Source organism: Podarcis filfolensis (genome assembly GCF_964270895.1).
Source record: "Podarcis filfolensis genome assembly, chromosome: 14".
In the NCBI taxonomy this organism is placed as follows: domain Eukaryota; kingdom Metazoa; phylum Chordata; class Lepidosauria; order Squamata; family Lacertidae; genus Podarcis; species Podarcis filfolensis.
In genome coordinates, this window is record NC_139616.1 from 34,983,323 (window position 1) to 34,997,021 (window position 13,699).

Genomic DNA, 13,699 nt, shown 5'->3' on the forward strand with positions numbered 1-13,699 from the left:
GCAGGAAAATCTCTGGCCTTCTCGAAGCTTCTGCCTGTCTTCTTTTCCACTCTGCTCTTCTGCTGTATTCACTGGGCAGTTCTAGCACCAAGCCATCAGCACAGGAAGAATGCTAGACTCAGTTATCCACTGTGGCATATCTTGATAACGATTTATCAGAATATCTAACATGCAGTGTTAGAAACTCAGATATATAATGTAATTGCCCAATGACACCTTAAACCTAGGTTACGATCGCCAGAATAGAACAACTCAGACTAAAACAAATTCAAGATTCAAGCGAAATATTTCAGATTCTTCTCTCAGGGACATTTTGCTTTCACCCTGTTTATTTACCTATTTAATTTATAGTGCTGCCCCGTAGCAGAAGTGTTCTAGGAAGCTAGTGTGGTGTAGTGGTTAGTGTGTTGGACCTAGGACCTGTGAGATCAGAGTTCAAATCCCCACTTAGTCATGAAGCTCATTGGGTGACCTTGGACCAGACACAGTCTCTTAACCTACCTCACAGGGTCATTGTCGGGGTTTAACTGATGCAGAGGGTGAACTATGTACTCCTTGGAGAAAAAGGTGGGATCTAAATGCAGTAAATAAGTTGTTCTGCTTATATGCTTAAGAAAGCTGGAGGAGCTAGCCAGATGCAGATGTCAGTCACCAGCCTGACATGCAGAGATCTCCAAATGGTCGCAATTGGACTCACACCAGTAGCAAAACGTGCCTGGCGCCTGGCTAATGTCTAACACTGGCTACACGCTGGTCAGCAGAATAGCTGATGTATCCCGCCCCCCACTGTAGTCTAGATTCTGCTTCCACACCCTCAGCCCATTCTATCCTTCGTCCACACTAGCAAAAGGCATGATCAGTTCAAGGACATGCTTTAGTCAGGCACAAAAACTCAGGTGACCAAGCAGGGCCAGTGAGGGCCCTGGGGAGAGTTCTGAGGGCCAGATTGAGAGGTGGGGGCTGCATTTGGCCCCCAGGCCTGAGGCTTCCCACCCCTGATCTGAAGAATGGCAGTACAGTGGTACCTCGGGTTAAGAACTTAATTCGTTCTGGAGGTCTGTTCTTAGCCTGAAACTGTTCTTAACCTGAGGTACCACTTTAGCTAACGGGGCCTCCCGCTGCCGCCACGCAATTTCTGTTCTCATCCTGAAGCAAAGTTCTTAACCTGAGGTACTATTTCTGGGTTAGCAGAGTCTGTAACCTGAAGCGTCTGTAACCTGAAGTGTCTGTAACCCGAGGTACCACTGTATGGAGCATGTTGCTTTGGGTGCTTTTTATTTAATTTTCCTTCCAAAAAGCTAGAAGCAGCTGGGTGACATTTTATTTTTCTTTCTTTCTATTTATTTATTTATTTATTTATTTATAGCATTTGTACCCCGCTCCTCGGCGAAAGAAACTCCCAGAGCGGTTTACGTACAATCACAACGAGACAGTCCCTACCCGTAGGGTAAAATCTAAAAGAACACAGTACACGAGGGACAAGGAGGGGAAGAGGAAAATCAAAACAGTTGTTCCTATAATGCCCAGCTGGCACAGCTGAGGGGGTGGAGGTGCCAGCAAAGCTGATGAAATGAGCCCTGCTTCCTGTCTCTCCCACAGAGGCAGTCTGGTGGAATGGCTGGCCCCAGGTGACCGTTGAGAGGAGAGGAGGAGGCCTGATGGAGCTGGCCTGTCACAGCAGAACCCATGGAATCTCGCCCTTTCCCAACTCGGGTTGCTGGATCTTACGGAATGGCAACAATTGATGCAGAGTTGGTGCAATGCTGTGACATCCCCGGGGCTTTGCTTCCCCAGTCTGGTCCTGTCTCCGCAGTCCGTTGGCACAATAGCCTATCTTCCTGCCTCAGCTCTCGAAACTATTCTGCTCCAGCCCCCCTGGTCTCGGCGGCGTGTCTCCCAGGCGCCACAAGGCCATAATGCTCTCCCAGCTGACTTAATGCTCCTGAAAGCTTCTATTGTTGTAGGTTGGGCCTATGCGAAGCAGGGGAAAAGCAAACATGGCTCCGGTCCTGATCGACACGTTGCTTTTTGCTGCCCTTGCTCATTTCACAAATGTTGTCATATCCCGTGTGCAAGCACCCATCTCACTCCAGCAACTGTTAGAGGAAAATGGATATTGGCTCCATTGTATTGCAGTGAGCAAAGCCGAATGAGAGACTTGTGTCTGGTTAAAACCTGAGGGCTCTGATGACTGTGTGTCAGTGGTGGCTGTGGTGCCCATTGGGACTGGTAGGGTGGAAGGCAGGGAGCCCAACAGTAGGGGGAGCCAGAGGCAACAACAAGCAGAGCCAACTACAGTGGTACCTCGGGTTACAGACGCTTCAGGTTACAGACTCCGCTAACCCAGAATAGTACCTCGGGTTAAGAACTTTGCTTCAGGATGAGAACAGAAATTGTGCGGCAACAGCGGGAGGCCCCATTAGCTAAAGTGGTACCTCAGGTTAAGAACAGTTTCAGGTTAAGAACGGATCTCCAGAATGAATTAAGTTCTTAACCCGAGGTACCACTGTAGTTCTAGTTTTGTCTCCACACTCCTGCTCAGTTCTGAAAGGGCAGAACCGAGGCCAAAGAGGAGGAAACTGACCATTAGGACTGCACTCAGCTGAGACTCGGGAGCAGGAGGGCAGCCAGGGCCTGGACTGGTTGTCAGCCAGAAGGCAAACATCTGGGGGTGCCGGCTGTGCCCATGTGGCTTTTGGGGATCTTCTTGGGACACGGCAGTCGGGATGGCAAATCCCAAGTGCTCTGTTGCTGTACCAATGCTCTCTCTCTTTTTAGCTATTGTATTTCTGGGCGCACCAGCGCTACAAGGTCCCGTTGACCATGCTCGACAGCACGTGCGCCTGTAATGTGCAGATGGGGAGTCCTTTGTGGGTTTGTGTTGCTAATGAGCAGCGAGGGTTTGTGGGTTTTTTAACGCTCATTTGAACAGGGATTCAAAAGCTTTCATGTAGCCTATTGTGTTGGCAGGGACCGTTGGGTGAGGTCACCATAGCAACATCAACTGTATACAATGTGCCATATGCTTGGGGGGGGGGGGGAGGAAGACCTGCACCAAGAGAGATGCAATAATGAGTTTGGTAGATGACTCCAAGCCATGTTGAGCTTGTCCTTTCTGTGCCGTTGGTCCTGGACCTGTGAAGAGGTTGGCAGGCAGCCAGCTCCCTGCTGTGTCTCTGTTGCAACTGCAGAACAACAGTTTGATTGGGTGGGTGGGTGGGCTTGAGGGGTGGCCTGTCAGCCGTTCTGAGACCCTAATTCTAGAGATGCTAATGAATATACAGAGGAGAGATGTTGGATTTCAAAAAGGCGCTCATGTGGGAAAAGCTGGGTAGCATGCATTTAAAATACAGTGGTACCTCTGGATGCGAACGGGATCCGTTCCGGAGCTCCGTTCGCATTCTGAAGCGAACGCAACCTGCGTCTGCGCATGCGCGGGTTGCAATTCACCGCTTCCGCGCATGCGCATGTCGTCATTTTGAGCGTCTGCGCATGTGCGAGCGGCAAAACCCAGAAGTAACGTGTTCCGTTACTTCTGGGTCGCCGCAGAGCGCAACCCGAAATTACTTCAACCCGAGGTATGACTGTAAAGCATTTGTACTGCTCAGGTTTACCCCAGAGAATTTTGGGAATTGTAGTATTTGCTGAGAGCGCATTCTGCAAAACATCCCTAGCTGCAATCTACTCCTCCCCCTCGCCCAGCTCCCAAATCCCCAACATCACCTAAGTTAAATAGGGAGAAAATAGTATGTTGAAACCAGTTTAGATCTATAGCAGTGGTTTTCAACCAGTGTGCTGTGGCACCCTGGGGTGCCTTGAAGGATGGCCAGGGGTGCCTTGGGCAACACTAGCCTCCTTTTCTTTTCTTTCCTTCCCTCCTTCATCTGATGCCCTCTCCTGTCTTTTTCTCCCAAAGGCTTGCACAGCTGTTTGCTGCAGCAGTAACCCTGGCTACGTGCTCCCCAGGCAAATGGTGCCTCTGGGGCTGGCCAGTGTGAGGGGGCAGTTCTCTTTGGGGCGGGGGGGGGCAGCTCAGGTACCAGGGGCGGTGGCAGCGGCTGCCCTGAGGACTCCCAAGGAGAGGGGAGAGGAGAGGAGGCTGAGGAAACACTCCACAAGGGAGGGTGTTTGAAAAAGGGTGAGAGGCTGCCAACTCTGCAAGAAAGGGAGCCTTGGAGTCAAAATGGTTGAAAACCTCTGATCTATAACTTCAGGCTCCAGGGGCCTCTCTGTCTGTTTCTTGGGTCTTTCTCCAGGCCACACTCCCCTCTCTCCAGGCAATACCCTGCATTGGCTCTTCTTTTTATTTCTGGGTGTTTTTGCCTGGGTGGAATGTGTCCATAAATACTGACGATGTCTCTTGCTTTTCTGGATGGAGGACTGTGTGAAGAAACCAGCCCATTGGACGAAGGTGTAATTTGCATAAATTGCTCCACCTACTTTTGCCTCTGGTGTGTGGCCCTCAGGAGGTCACCCAGAAGGGAATATGGCCCTCAGGATGGAAATGTTTGCCCTTTGGTGGGGCAAAGGAACAGTTCTCAGAGTGGTTTAACAATCAGTCCCTGTTGCCAAGGAAGTCTGGGAACTATGGCTCTGTGAGGGGAACATGGGGGTCACTTACAAACTTTCAGGACCTTTAAGAAACTGCAACTCCCAGAGCCATAGGTAGCCCACACCTGTGCTACCCGAGCCTTTGAACAGGAGATACCTGAGATTGGGCCTGACTTCTTCTCCATGCAAAGCCCTGAACTATGTGCCTATGTGTAATAGGTGCATCATCAATTTGGGATTATCATAACGTGTGTTTTTTGTTTGTTTGTTTTAAAACCTTTTGTGAGAGTGTTCACAACATCCTTTCAGAAGTTATTGTCATTCTCCAATTCTGTACCTACCTTTTTGGAATGAGGGAGATCAGGTGCTTTGCACAAACTCCACCCACTACGCCACACTGCCTCTCTAACCCAGTGTACCATCTGACGCAATGTAAATCTGCTGCAGTAAGTCTAGGGAGTTTTTTACTGCAGCAAACTCAAAACGCACGGCATCATTATTTTATTGGATTTGCTGCAATAAATGAGAACTTGGCAGTTAATTTACCCCAGGACAAAAATGATAGTTTACAAGCTGTGTTGTGGTTGGTAGATTTGGTTCATTCAGTTCCTGAGCATGTAAAGCTGTAAACTTTAATATGTGGTCAAGTGGGAGAAAGAGTTGTGGTAACAAGAGACCTGATTGTGTAAAAGAACCTTCTGATCTCAAAGTCTTTTTCTGCCTTTAAATGAGCAGACATCCTGACACGTATCTCTTGGCTATGCCAGTGGAGAGTTACTAATTAGGGTCTCGCACCAGAGTAATAGTCCAAACTGTAGCATACTCTGGGAATATGCTGCTCCTAACAACCATACCAAAAGAACAAAATTATTATTTCATTTTAAAAATGCTCAACGCATTTCAAAAGGGGGTTGAGGAACTGCAACTCGCTCTATTTAAAATCATTTTCCATCTGCAGTATACAAAATGCTGCTCCAAAACTCTGCAGACCCCCTTAACACAATTAAAAAACAATGGGAGCATGACATAGGTTACGAGATAAACTACCTAATGGACTAGAATGTGGTCCAAACCTCCCTTTAAATCCATTTCAGCCAAAAGAAGGGAAATCACTTTGAAACTTATCTATAGATGGCATCTTACACTGAGGAAATTGGTGCTAATACATCCAGGAACCTTACCAAAATTCTGGAGAGGCTGTACCTCTACAGGCACGTACGTCCACATGTGGTGGGACTGTCCCCGAATCCAACCCTTTTGGACAGCAGTCCTACAAGAAATATGTAAAGTAACTAAGCAGGTATTGGAACCCACCCCAGAACTGACCCTATCGAATATTTTCCCAGACAGAAATGCTCACTCACAGTAGAAAGAGCTTATAACCCACCTACTCTCAGCAGCCAGAAACATCATAGCTGGACACTGGAGAGACCTGTCAGGAGTAAACATGGACTTTGGGCACCAAATTGTATAGGGAAACAGCTTTAATGGAAAAGCTAACCGATAGATTGAAACTGACATGGGGACAAATAAAATGGAGAAACTGACATGGGGACACCTTCACCCTGGTATGATGTTGTTGTTGTTTAGTCGTTTAGTCGTGTCCGACTCTTCGTGACCCCATGGACCAGAGCACGCCAGGCACTTCTGTCTTCCACTGCTTCCCACAGTTTGGTCAAACTCATGTTAGTAGCTTCAAGAACACTGTCCAACCATCTCGTCCTCTGTCGTCCCCTTCTCCTTGTGCCCTCCATCTTTCCCAACATCAGGGTCTTTTCCAGGGAGTCTTCTCTTCTCATGAGGTGGCCAAAGTATTGGAGCCTCAGCTTCAGGATCTGTCCTTCCAGTGAACACTCAGGGCTGATTTCCTTCAGAATGGATAGGTTTATCTTCGGCTCCCCTTTATTACACACACAGGTCAAAATGACAATAATGATAGCAGGGATCTACCAGCAGCACACAGATCAGTATGGCTAACTTGACCCAAGAATTCATTCCTCCCTTCCACACATGCAAATGAATCTCATGGCGGTCAATCAAAGGCAAACAGCCATGCCCCAGGGCCCCCTCAACCTTCTCTCACTGCCCACATAAACCAACAAATGTATAGAAAGAGAACCTACCCAAATGACGCCGACATAAAAACCTCACCCATATACCAATTTGGGGAAATGAAAAAATAATGTGCAAATTTATCACTCGCCCTCTCCCCTCTACTCTCCCCCCTCCCCTTTGGGTGCCATAATGTCTTACATTGAATGTAACCAAAAGACTTTATAATCTGAACAAAAAAAGGGAGAGACATTGCATGTTCTTTTGTAGATGATGAAAATCTTTAATAAAAAGTATTTAAGATAGGTTTTCCAGGATGTAATGGCCTCCTCCTGGATGTGATTTCAGAAGAGCAGAAATTTACAAAGCCTCGAAAGGGGAATTGTTGCAATCCAGACCGGCTGGAATGTGCAGAATAAGCAGCCGTAAAACCGCCGTTTGAGAAGCACGGCTTGTGTATTGAAACGATGAGCCAGCTATACTCCTTGCTGCTCAGGCGGCGCTACTGGCTGAAGACGGGACCCAAGCTCGTTTCTCAGCATGAATTACGGTATTGCCCTTGGCAGCCGCAGACCCCGGTTTAAGAGATCTAATTTATCAGGCTGCCATGTGCTAGACTTCAGCTGTAGTGGACTGATCCTGATAGAATAGCCTTTTCCGCTTCCATATTATAGGGAACAGTGTCGCAGAAGAGGAAGAGCGGAAGGACTGTAGCTCAGGGGTGGGGGAACTCAGCTTCACTCCTTGGCATCTTCAGGGTAGGGCTGGGAATGTCCCCCTGCCTGAAACCCTGGAGAACCGCTGCCAGTCAATGTAGGTCAGGCTTCCTCAACCTCGGCCCTACAGATGTTTTTGGCCTACAACTCCCATGATCCCTAGCTAGCAGGACCAGTGGTCAGGGATGAGGGGAATTGTAGTCTCAAAACATCTGGAGGGCCGAGGTGGAGGAAGCCTGGTGTAGGCCATACAGTGGTATCTCGGGTTACAGACGCTTCAGGTTATAGACTCCGCTAACCCAGAAATATTACCTCGGGTTAAGAACTTTACTTCAGGATGAGAACAGAAATCGCACAGCAGTGGCGGTGGCAGCGGGAGGCCCCATTAGCTAAAGTGGTACCTCAGGTTAAGAACAGTTTCAGGTTAAGAATGGACCCCCAGAATGAATTAAGTTCGTAACCCGAGGTACCACTGTACAGAGATTGGGTCTGAGAAGGTGCAAGACAGCTTCCTATATTTCTAACATGGCGAAGAGTAACTTTGTACTAGTGTAAAAATGGTTTTTCCTCTAGGAACTTTTTCACTTGTGTTGCTTTTGCGGAGGAAAACTATTGCATGAACAAATTTGTAATCCCGGGGTAGGGAAGCGCCAAGTATAGGTAGAAAAATGTTTTCATGGGGTGGGGGGGGGGGGAAGATTCTCAAGAAAATACTGTTGACAGCTTTCCAGGTTGTGTAACCAGCATGACTAAACCACTTCTGGAGCAATGGAACACTGTGACGAGCGCCAGAGCGCACGGAAACGCCGTTTACCTATGTTTTTATCTGCCAGGGTCAGTGTGGTAGCAGCAAACTGATACATTCTCTATGCCCACTCTAGATTATTAATATTTTTTATCCACCGTTATAACTATTTTCTTACCTTTTCAAAGTTAATTATATTTAACAAATGCATTTTCAGTTTCCTTTGACCACACTATGAAATTTTGCAATTTTCTTATTTTTGACATAAAATTATAATTTTCTATAGTCTAATTTGAATTTGCATCCCCAAAACATCACCACACCACACTTCCAACTGTGTTAGATTTCTGGGTATGGGCATCTTATATTTGACCACTAACTTGTTGCTTTTAACATATAGCCACAAGATTTTAAAACTTAAAGTTTGTTTCTTTAAACTTAACTGCAAATATTTTTTTTTTAAAAAAAGAGATTTTCCTGAGCTCAGCTTTTGGAATCTGACCAAAATCTTAAATGGCCTTTTTGACCTCCTCTTGGAACATGCATTGTAAATTCTGTATTTATGTTCCTAATCAATATCTCTTGGATTTTGGTATCTTGAGAGTTGAAGGTGTTGGGGTGCCCTCCAGGTGTTTTTCACGACTAAGTTGAGGAATGCTGTGTGTTAAAGCAACATTTGTTCAAGAAGCAAAGCCCCTTTTCAGCTTCAGAGGTGCCAAGATTCTATACGTGTCTTTTTCTTTTAATATTTGAGTCAGTTTATATCTCTTGCTTGGACGCGGGTGGCACTGCAGTCTAAACCACTGAGCCTAGGGCTTGCTGATCAGAAGGTCGGCGGTTCGCATCCCCGTGACGGGGTAAGCTCCCTTTATTCGGTCCCAGCTCCTGCCAACCTAGCAGTTTGAAAGCACGTCAAAGTGCAAGTAGATAAATAGGTACCGCTCCGGCGGGAAGGTAAACGGCATTTTCGTGCACTGCTCTGGTTCGCCAGAAGCGGCTTAGTCATGCTGGCCACATGACCCGGAAGCTGTACGCCGGCTCCCTCGGCCAATAAAGCGAGATGAGCGCCACAACCCCAGAGTCGGCCACGACTGGACCTAACTGTCAGGGGTCCCTTTACCTTTACCTATATCTCTTGCTGGAATATTATTTTTGCATTGGCTCCAACAAATTTCTACTCCTGAGTATACCTAGTGTTTAATACAACCTTTGACGTATTTTTAATTAAATAAAATTTATTTTACTCCAACGAGAAGCAAACGATATTTTCAAGGAACTATCTCATAATAGCAGGCATGCTGCCTCTCAGAGGGAGGCGATTCTACTCCATCTCTGTATCAGCAGGGATTGAACATTGCAGCTCACCTCACCTAGAGATGCAACATGGTTTTCCCCACTGGAAGCGGAGATAAAGGCAAGGAGAGAGGCACAGCGGGCACCAGAGGAGCCTAGGGGCCAAGGCCCCTTCGCCCCCCTAAAATAATTGAGGGGGCCACCCCCCCCCCGAGTTGAAGGGAATTCCCATTCAAATGGTTTGTGTGTGCCACGTCATGTGATCAATTATGCAGGGTAGGGCTTACCTGGAACCCCCCAATATTTTATTTAAGCGGGCACCCCTGGTGGACACCCTCCTCTGTGGGTGGAAGCTTTGGGCTTACAGAATGTCCTTTGCATTCATCATCTGATGCTTCTCCTGCTGCTTGAGACTTCACTGGAGGAGTGTTCCAACCTTCAATGTTGCTTTTTTAAATAAAAAAAACTGCCTTTCCATCCTGTAATAATATTTTGCTGTGTGTGTGTTCTCACCCCCTTTCAGCAGTTCCTGACAGCCAGCTCTGCACTATGGGATATGCCCATGATGAACCACCATCTGCCTGTCCTGATGAGTTTGATGACTTTGTCACATTTGAGGTGAGTGTCTGAACACAAAGCCTTTTGGTTGCCCCTAGTGACTAAGGCCTGTACAGGGTTTGAGTCTTTACAGCAGCCGTCTCCAGCCTTTTCAGGCCCAGAAGACTGGCCCTAAACCCAAACATGTATTTGGGGACCTCGTTGCTTAATTCGTCAATTTGTTACCTGGTGGGAGTGCTGCTGTGGCGACCCACCTTAAACCAGGCCACATGGTCATGGGTCTCAGCTAGGGATGGGGGGAAATGCCATTCAGTTTAAAGGCAAGCTTGCCTTTTATCCTTCAGAATTTGCTCTTTTCCAAATTTTGCAATGCAGGTCTCCAGCCAAGTTATCTGTGCAACAATGCATGTACTAAAGTGTGCATATGTTTGTGAAAATAACATTGTTGTGTGCTATATATACATACACATACATGCATTATACATACACATACATACCGCTCTGGTGGGAAGGTAAACGGCGTTTCCATGTGCTGCTCTGGTTCACCAGAAGCGGCTTAGTCATGCTGGCCACATGACCCGGAAGCTGTATGCCGGCACCCTCGGCCAATAAAGCGAGATGAGCGCCGCAACCCCAGAGTCGGTCACGACTGGACCTAATCGTCAGGGGTCCCTTTACCTTTACCTATTGCAAGCATGAAAGACTGGGGAAGTACAAATCTTTATTTGCCTCACTTTATCCAGTGTCAGGCCTTGTCTCCAACATGGATTTCCCCCACCGCTTCCTTTGGTTATGCATTAAGGAAGCTTTGCAGGAGGATTGAAATATATGTCTGTCGGCCTGTCTTGATGACATGAGTGCTCTGTTTCATGCTAGTCATTTGCCTGGGGCAGATCAGGGTGCAGGGATGTTGAAGCCTGTGGCTACTGGGTTGCTGCAAATTGTGATCTTTCCACTCCATTCAAAAGAGCAGCGTAACCAGCAAATGGGGGCGGGGGGGGGGGCAGCGTGACAACTACATTTTTTCAAGCTCAATTTATTTCCCTGAGGTCGTGCCCTTAGGTATTTAAAAACTGCATGCAGATCATACGGCTCTACTCCCCACCCCCTTTCATCCCCACTTAGATCTTGCCGCCTCTGCAAATACATCCCACGGTCAGGCAGAGTGACTGGCAGCTAAATCCATCTGGCTTTGTTTTCTCCTAATGACACTTGAGAAGGTTCAAACAGAGGTTCTCTCCTGTGCCTCAGACTCTCCAGTTACAAGATCAGAGTTTGGCTGGAAGCTGCTTCTGCCCAAAGACAACGCTGGAGTGAGGCCTAGTGGCGGTGATGCAACTTTAGTGTGGCCATTGCTCCTTGCGAGTCGGTGGTTGCCACAGGAGATGAGGCCCTTTCTTTTTATTCTCCCCCCCTTTAATTTTTTTAAAATACATTTATATTAATAACTGTTTAATAGTTCAGAATAATCCCCTTTTCATTTTGTTGACAGAACAAGGAGAGTGTAAAGTGAAAAAAAATATATCAAAAACATCAATCTGATGGTGCATTCTTTCCGAAAGTATCCAAATTCAGGTTCACAATATTCATAGCAGCCAGAATGCTTACAGGAGACACTTTTGTATTTAATCTCCAAACAATAAAACAGTGCCAATGTGCCACAAAAGAGTCTTTATATTTTGTTCTTTTAGCCAGGCGTAGATCATTTGTTATTCCCCGCACCCCCTGGCCAAAAAGCAAGTTGCCAGAACCATAAGAGAGCATGCATTTCTCATATTAAAGAATACGGTAAATAATGAAAATAAGTAAACAAACCTCTCCCTGCTCGCTCGCTCTCTCTCTCTCTCTCTCTCTCTCTCTCTCTCTCTCTGAGTTGGCAACGCTGCCCTCTGCTGACCGACCAATATAATACACTTGGGTGATAATCTTAAAATGCATTAAAAAAACGGAATAGCAGAAACAACAAAAATCCCTTTATTTGTGGAACACAGTTGTAAGACAGGCAATCAAGGTGTGGTCAAAAACACAACTTGAACCAAGATCGGATGAAATGAGTGGTGGTGGAAATATGAGAAGTGGCATAATTGTGCTGGACTGACTTCGGAAGAGACTGAAAGAGGCTGTATTGTATTATTGAGAGCTTGTATTAGATCACTGAAAGTGAAGGATTTGTGTATAATGAGTGGAAAGCACCGGAGTCCTGTAAAGCTCGCTTTTGTTCTATTAACTATGAACAAACACCCTTCATGCAACCTGGCCTTTATGCTTGTCCACAAGTATACTTTATACTTGTAAAGTGCTTAGAAGCCTCGCTGGCTGTTAAGCAGTATATAAATTAATACTAATGACAGTGATAGTGCTGGTTACTAGACCTGCAGACAATATTGATTCTGAATTAAAATGAAGAAGACCCATAGCACAGTTGCAGAACGATACGATGATACGATACGATATCTTTATTGTCATTGTCCCTTGCAGAACAATGAAATTGAAAAACTACATAAAACTACATAAAAACTACATAAAAACTACATAAAACATTCAAAACCCCCTAAAAACACCTGCTTTTGTATGCAGGAGGGTTCAATCCCCAGCTTCTACAGGGTAGGGAAATGCTTAGAAAGTCAGCCATTAAAAAAGAAGCCGTTAAAGTACGTGGAACAGGATTAAAGTGTTCTAGAAGGAAACAGCAAAGTCCAGCTGTCCACTAGTGCCAAGCTCAGGCTCTCAGAGAAAAATTTGCCACACATTCAGACAGCCTATGAATTGAACGGTGTGTAAAGCAGTGGAGTATCTGATGCAGAACTCTTCAGCATAAAAGTGAAACCATGGCCAGCCGTAGAGGATATGCTTCAGTAATCTGCTATACTTTTGGAAAATGGTTTGCCTATCTGTCCGTTTGTCCACTGTGGGTTTGGACACCTCTTGAGATATTAGCACACACAGGTTCCCGAGGTGGCAGTCTTTGTCGATGCTGGGATGCTGGGCACCATTTTGAATCAAGATGGCTGGCCAAAACGTGACTTTACCTGATTTTTGGCAGGGCAGGTCCTAACTCTGCTAATGTGAAGATACTGTCCCCACATTTGGCAGGACTTTGGCTTGACTTCACGCAGTTTGGCATGACAGTTACAAACAAGGTTTCTTGAGATGCAGGAGGAGATTTTTGCCAATCTATGGCTCCCATCAGATGCTCTGAGTCCTTCATTGTGTGTGTGTGTGTGTGTGTGTGTGTGTGTGTGTGTCTAGCCCCAAAACTCATAAATCACAGTATCAATTTAAAAATCACGTTGTTTTTTTTTAGTTTCTTCAAATGCCTGGGCAGAACCAGACCCTTTCCGCTACCGTAGTAGACACTACCATTCTTGACACTTTTCATCTACTATAGTGCTTTTGTCTCTCATGAACTTGTCTAGCCACTGCACTGGATATATGGAGTCTTGACTTGTCTGCCTGTCAGTCTTGATTTAGAGAAGCTCTGCTCATTCTGGGGCTGAAGGAGAGCCGCCTTCTAATCGCAACTTGTCTTTTGTTGCCTTTTGCCAATGATTACTTAAGGACTATGTTCCTGTGTGCTCAGTGATGTGAGGAATGTCAGGTGGCTGAAGTTGACTGAATCCCTTTATCTCCTTAAGCTTGGACATTGCTTCCTCTGGGGCACAGCGTACTTTCTGTGAAAACATTTTTTTTTGTGGGGGGAGGGAGAAAGGGAGCAAGAGAGAGAGCTCAACCATGCACATTAGTCATGTGCTTTTTTCGAATCACGTGTGAAATCTGCAGTTGC

At 46.3% G+C, this 13,699-nt stretch overlaps 1 protein-coding gene across 14 annotated transcripts in view; it reads left to right on the forward strand.

Moving 5' to 3' along the window:
• The window catches only part of RAB11FIP3 (RAB11 family interacting protein 3), a 98,295-nt gene that overhangs the window by 35,324 nt on the left and 49,272 nt on the right, over positions 1-13,699 (forward strand). For 10 of the 14 annotated variants that reach the window (XM_083584973.1, XM_083584982.1, XM_083584972.1 and 7 more), the window contains one exon: positions 9,881-9,975. In XM_083584973.1, coding sequence (XP_083441099.1) covers positions 9,881-9,975 — 95 coding nt within the window. The remainder of the gene's footprint in view (positions 1-9,880; positions 9,976-13,699) is intronic. The other 4 variants (XM_083584971.1, XM_083584974.1, XM_083584977.1 and 1 more) reach the window with 1 other exon arrangement.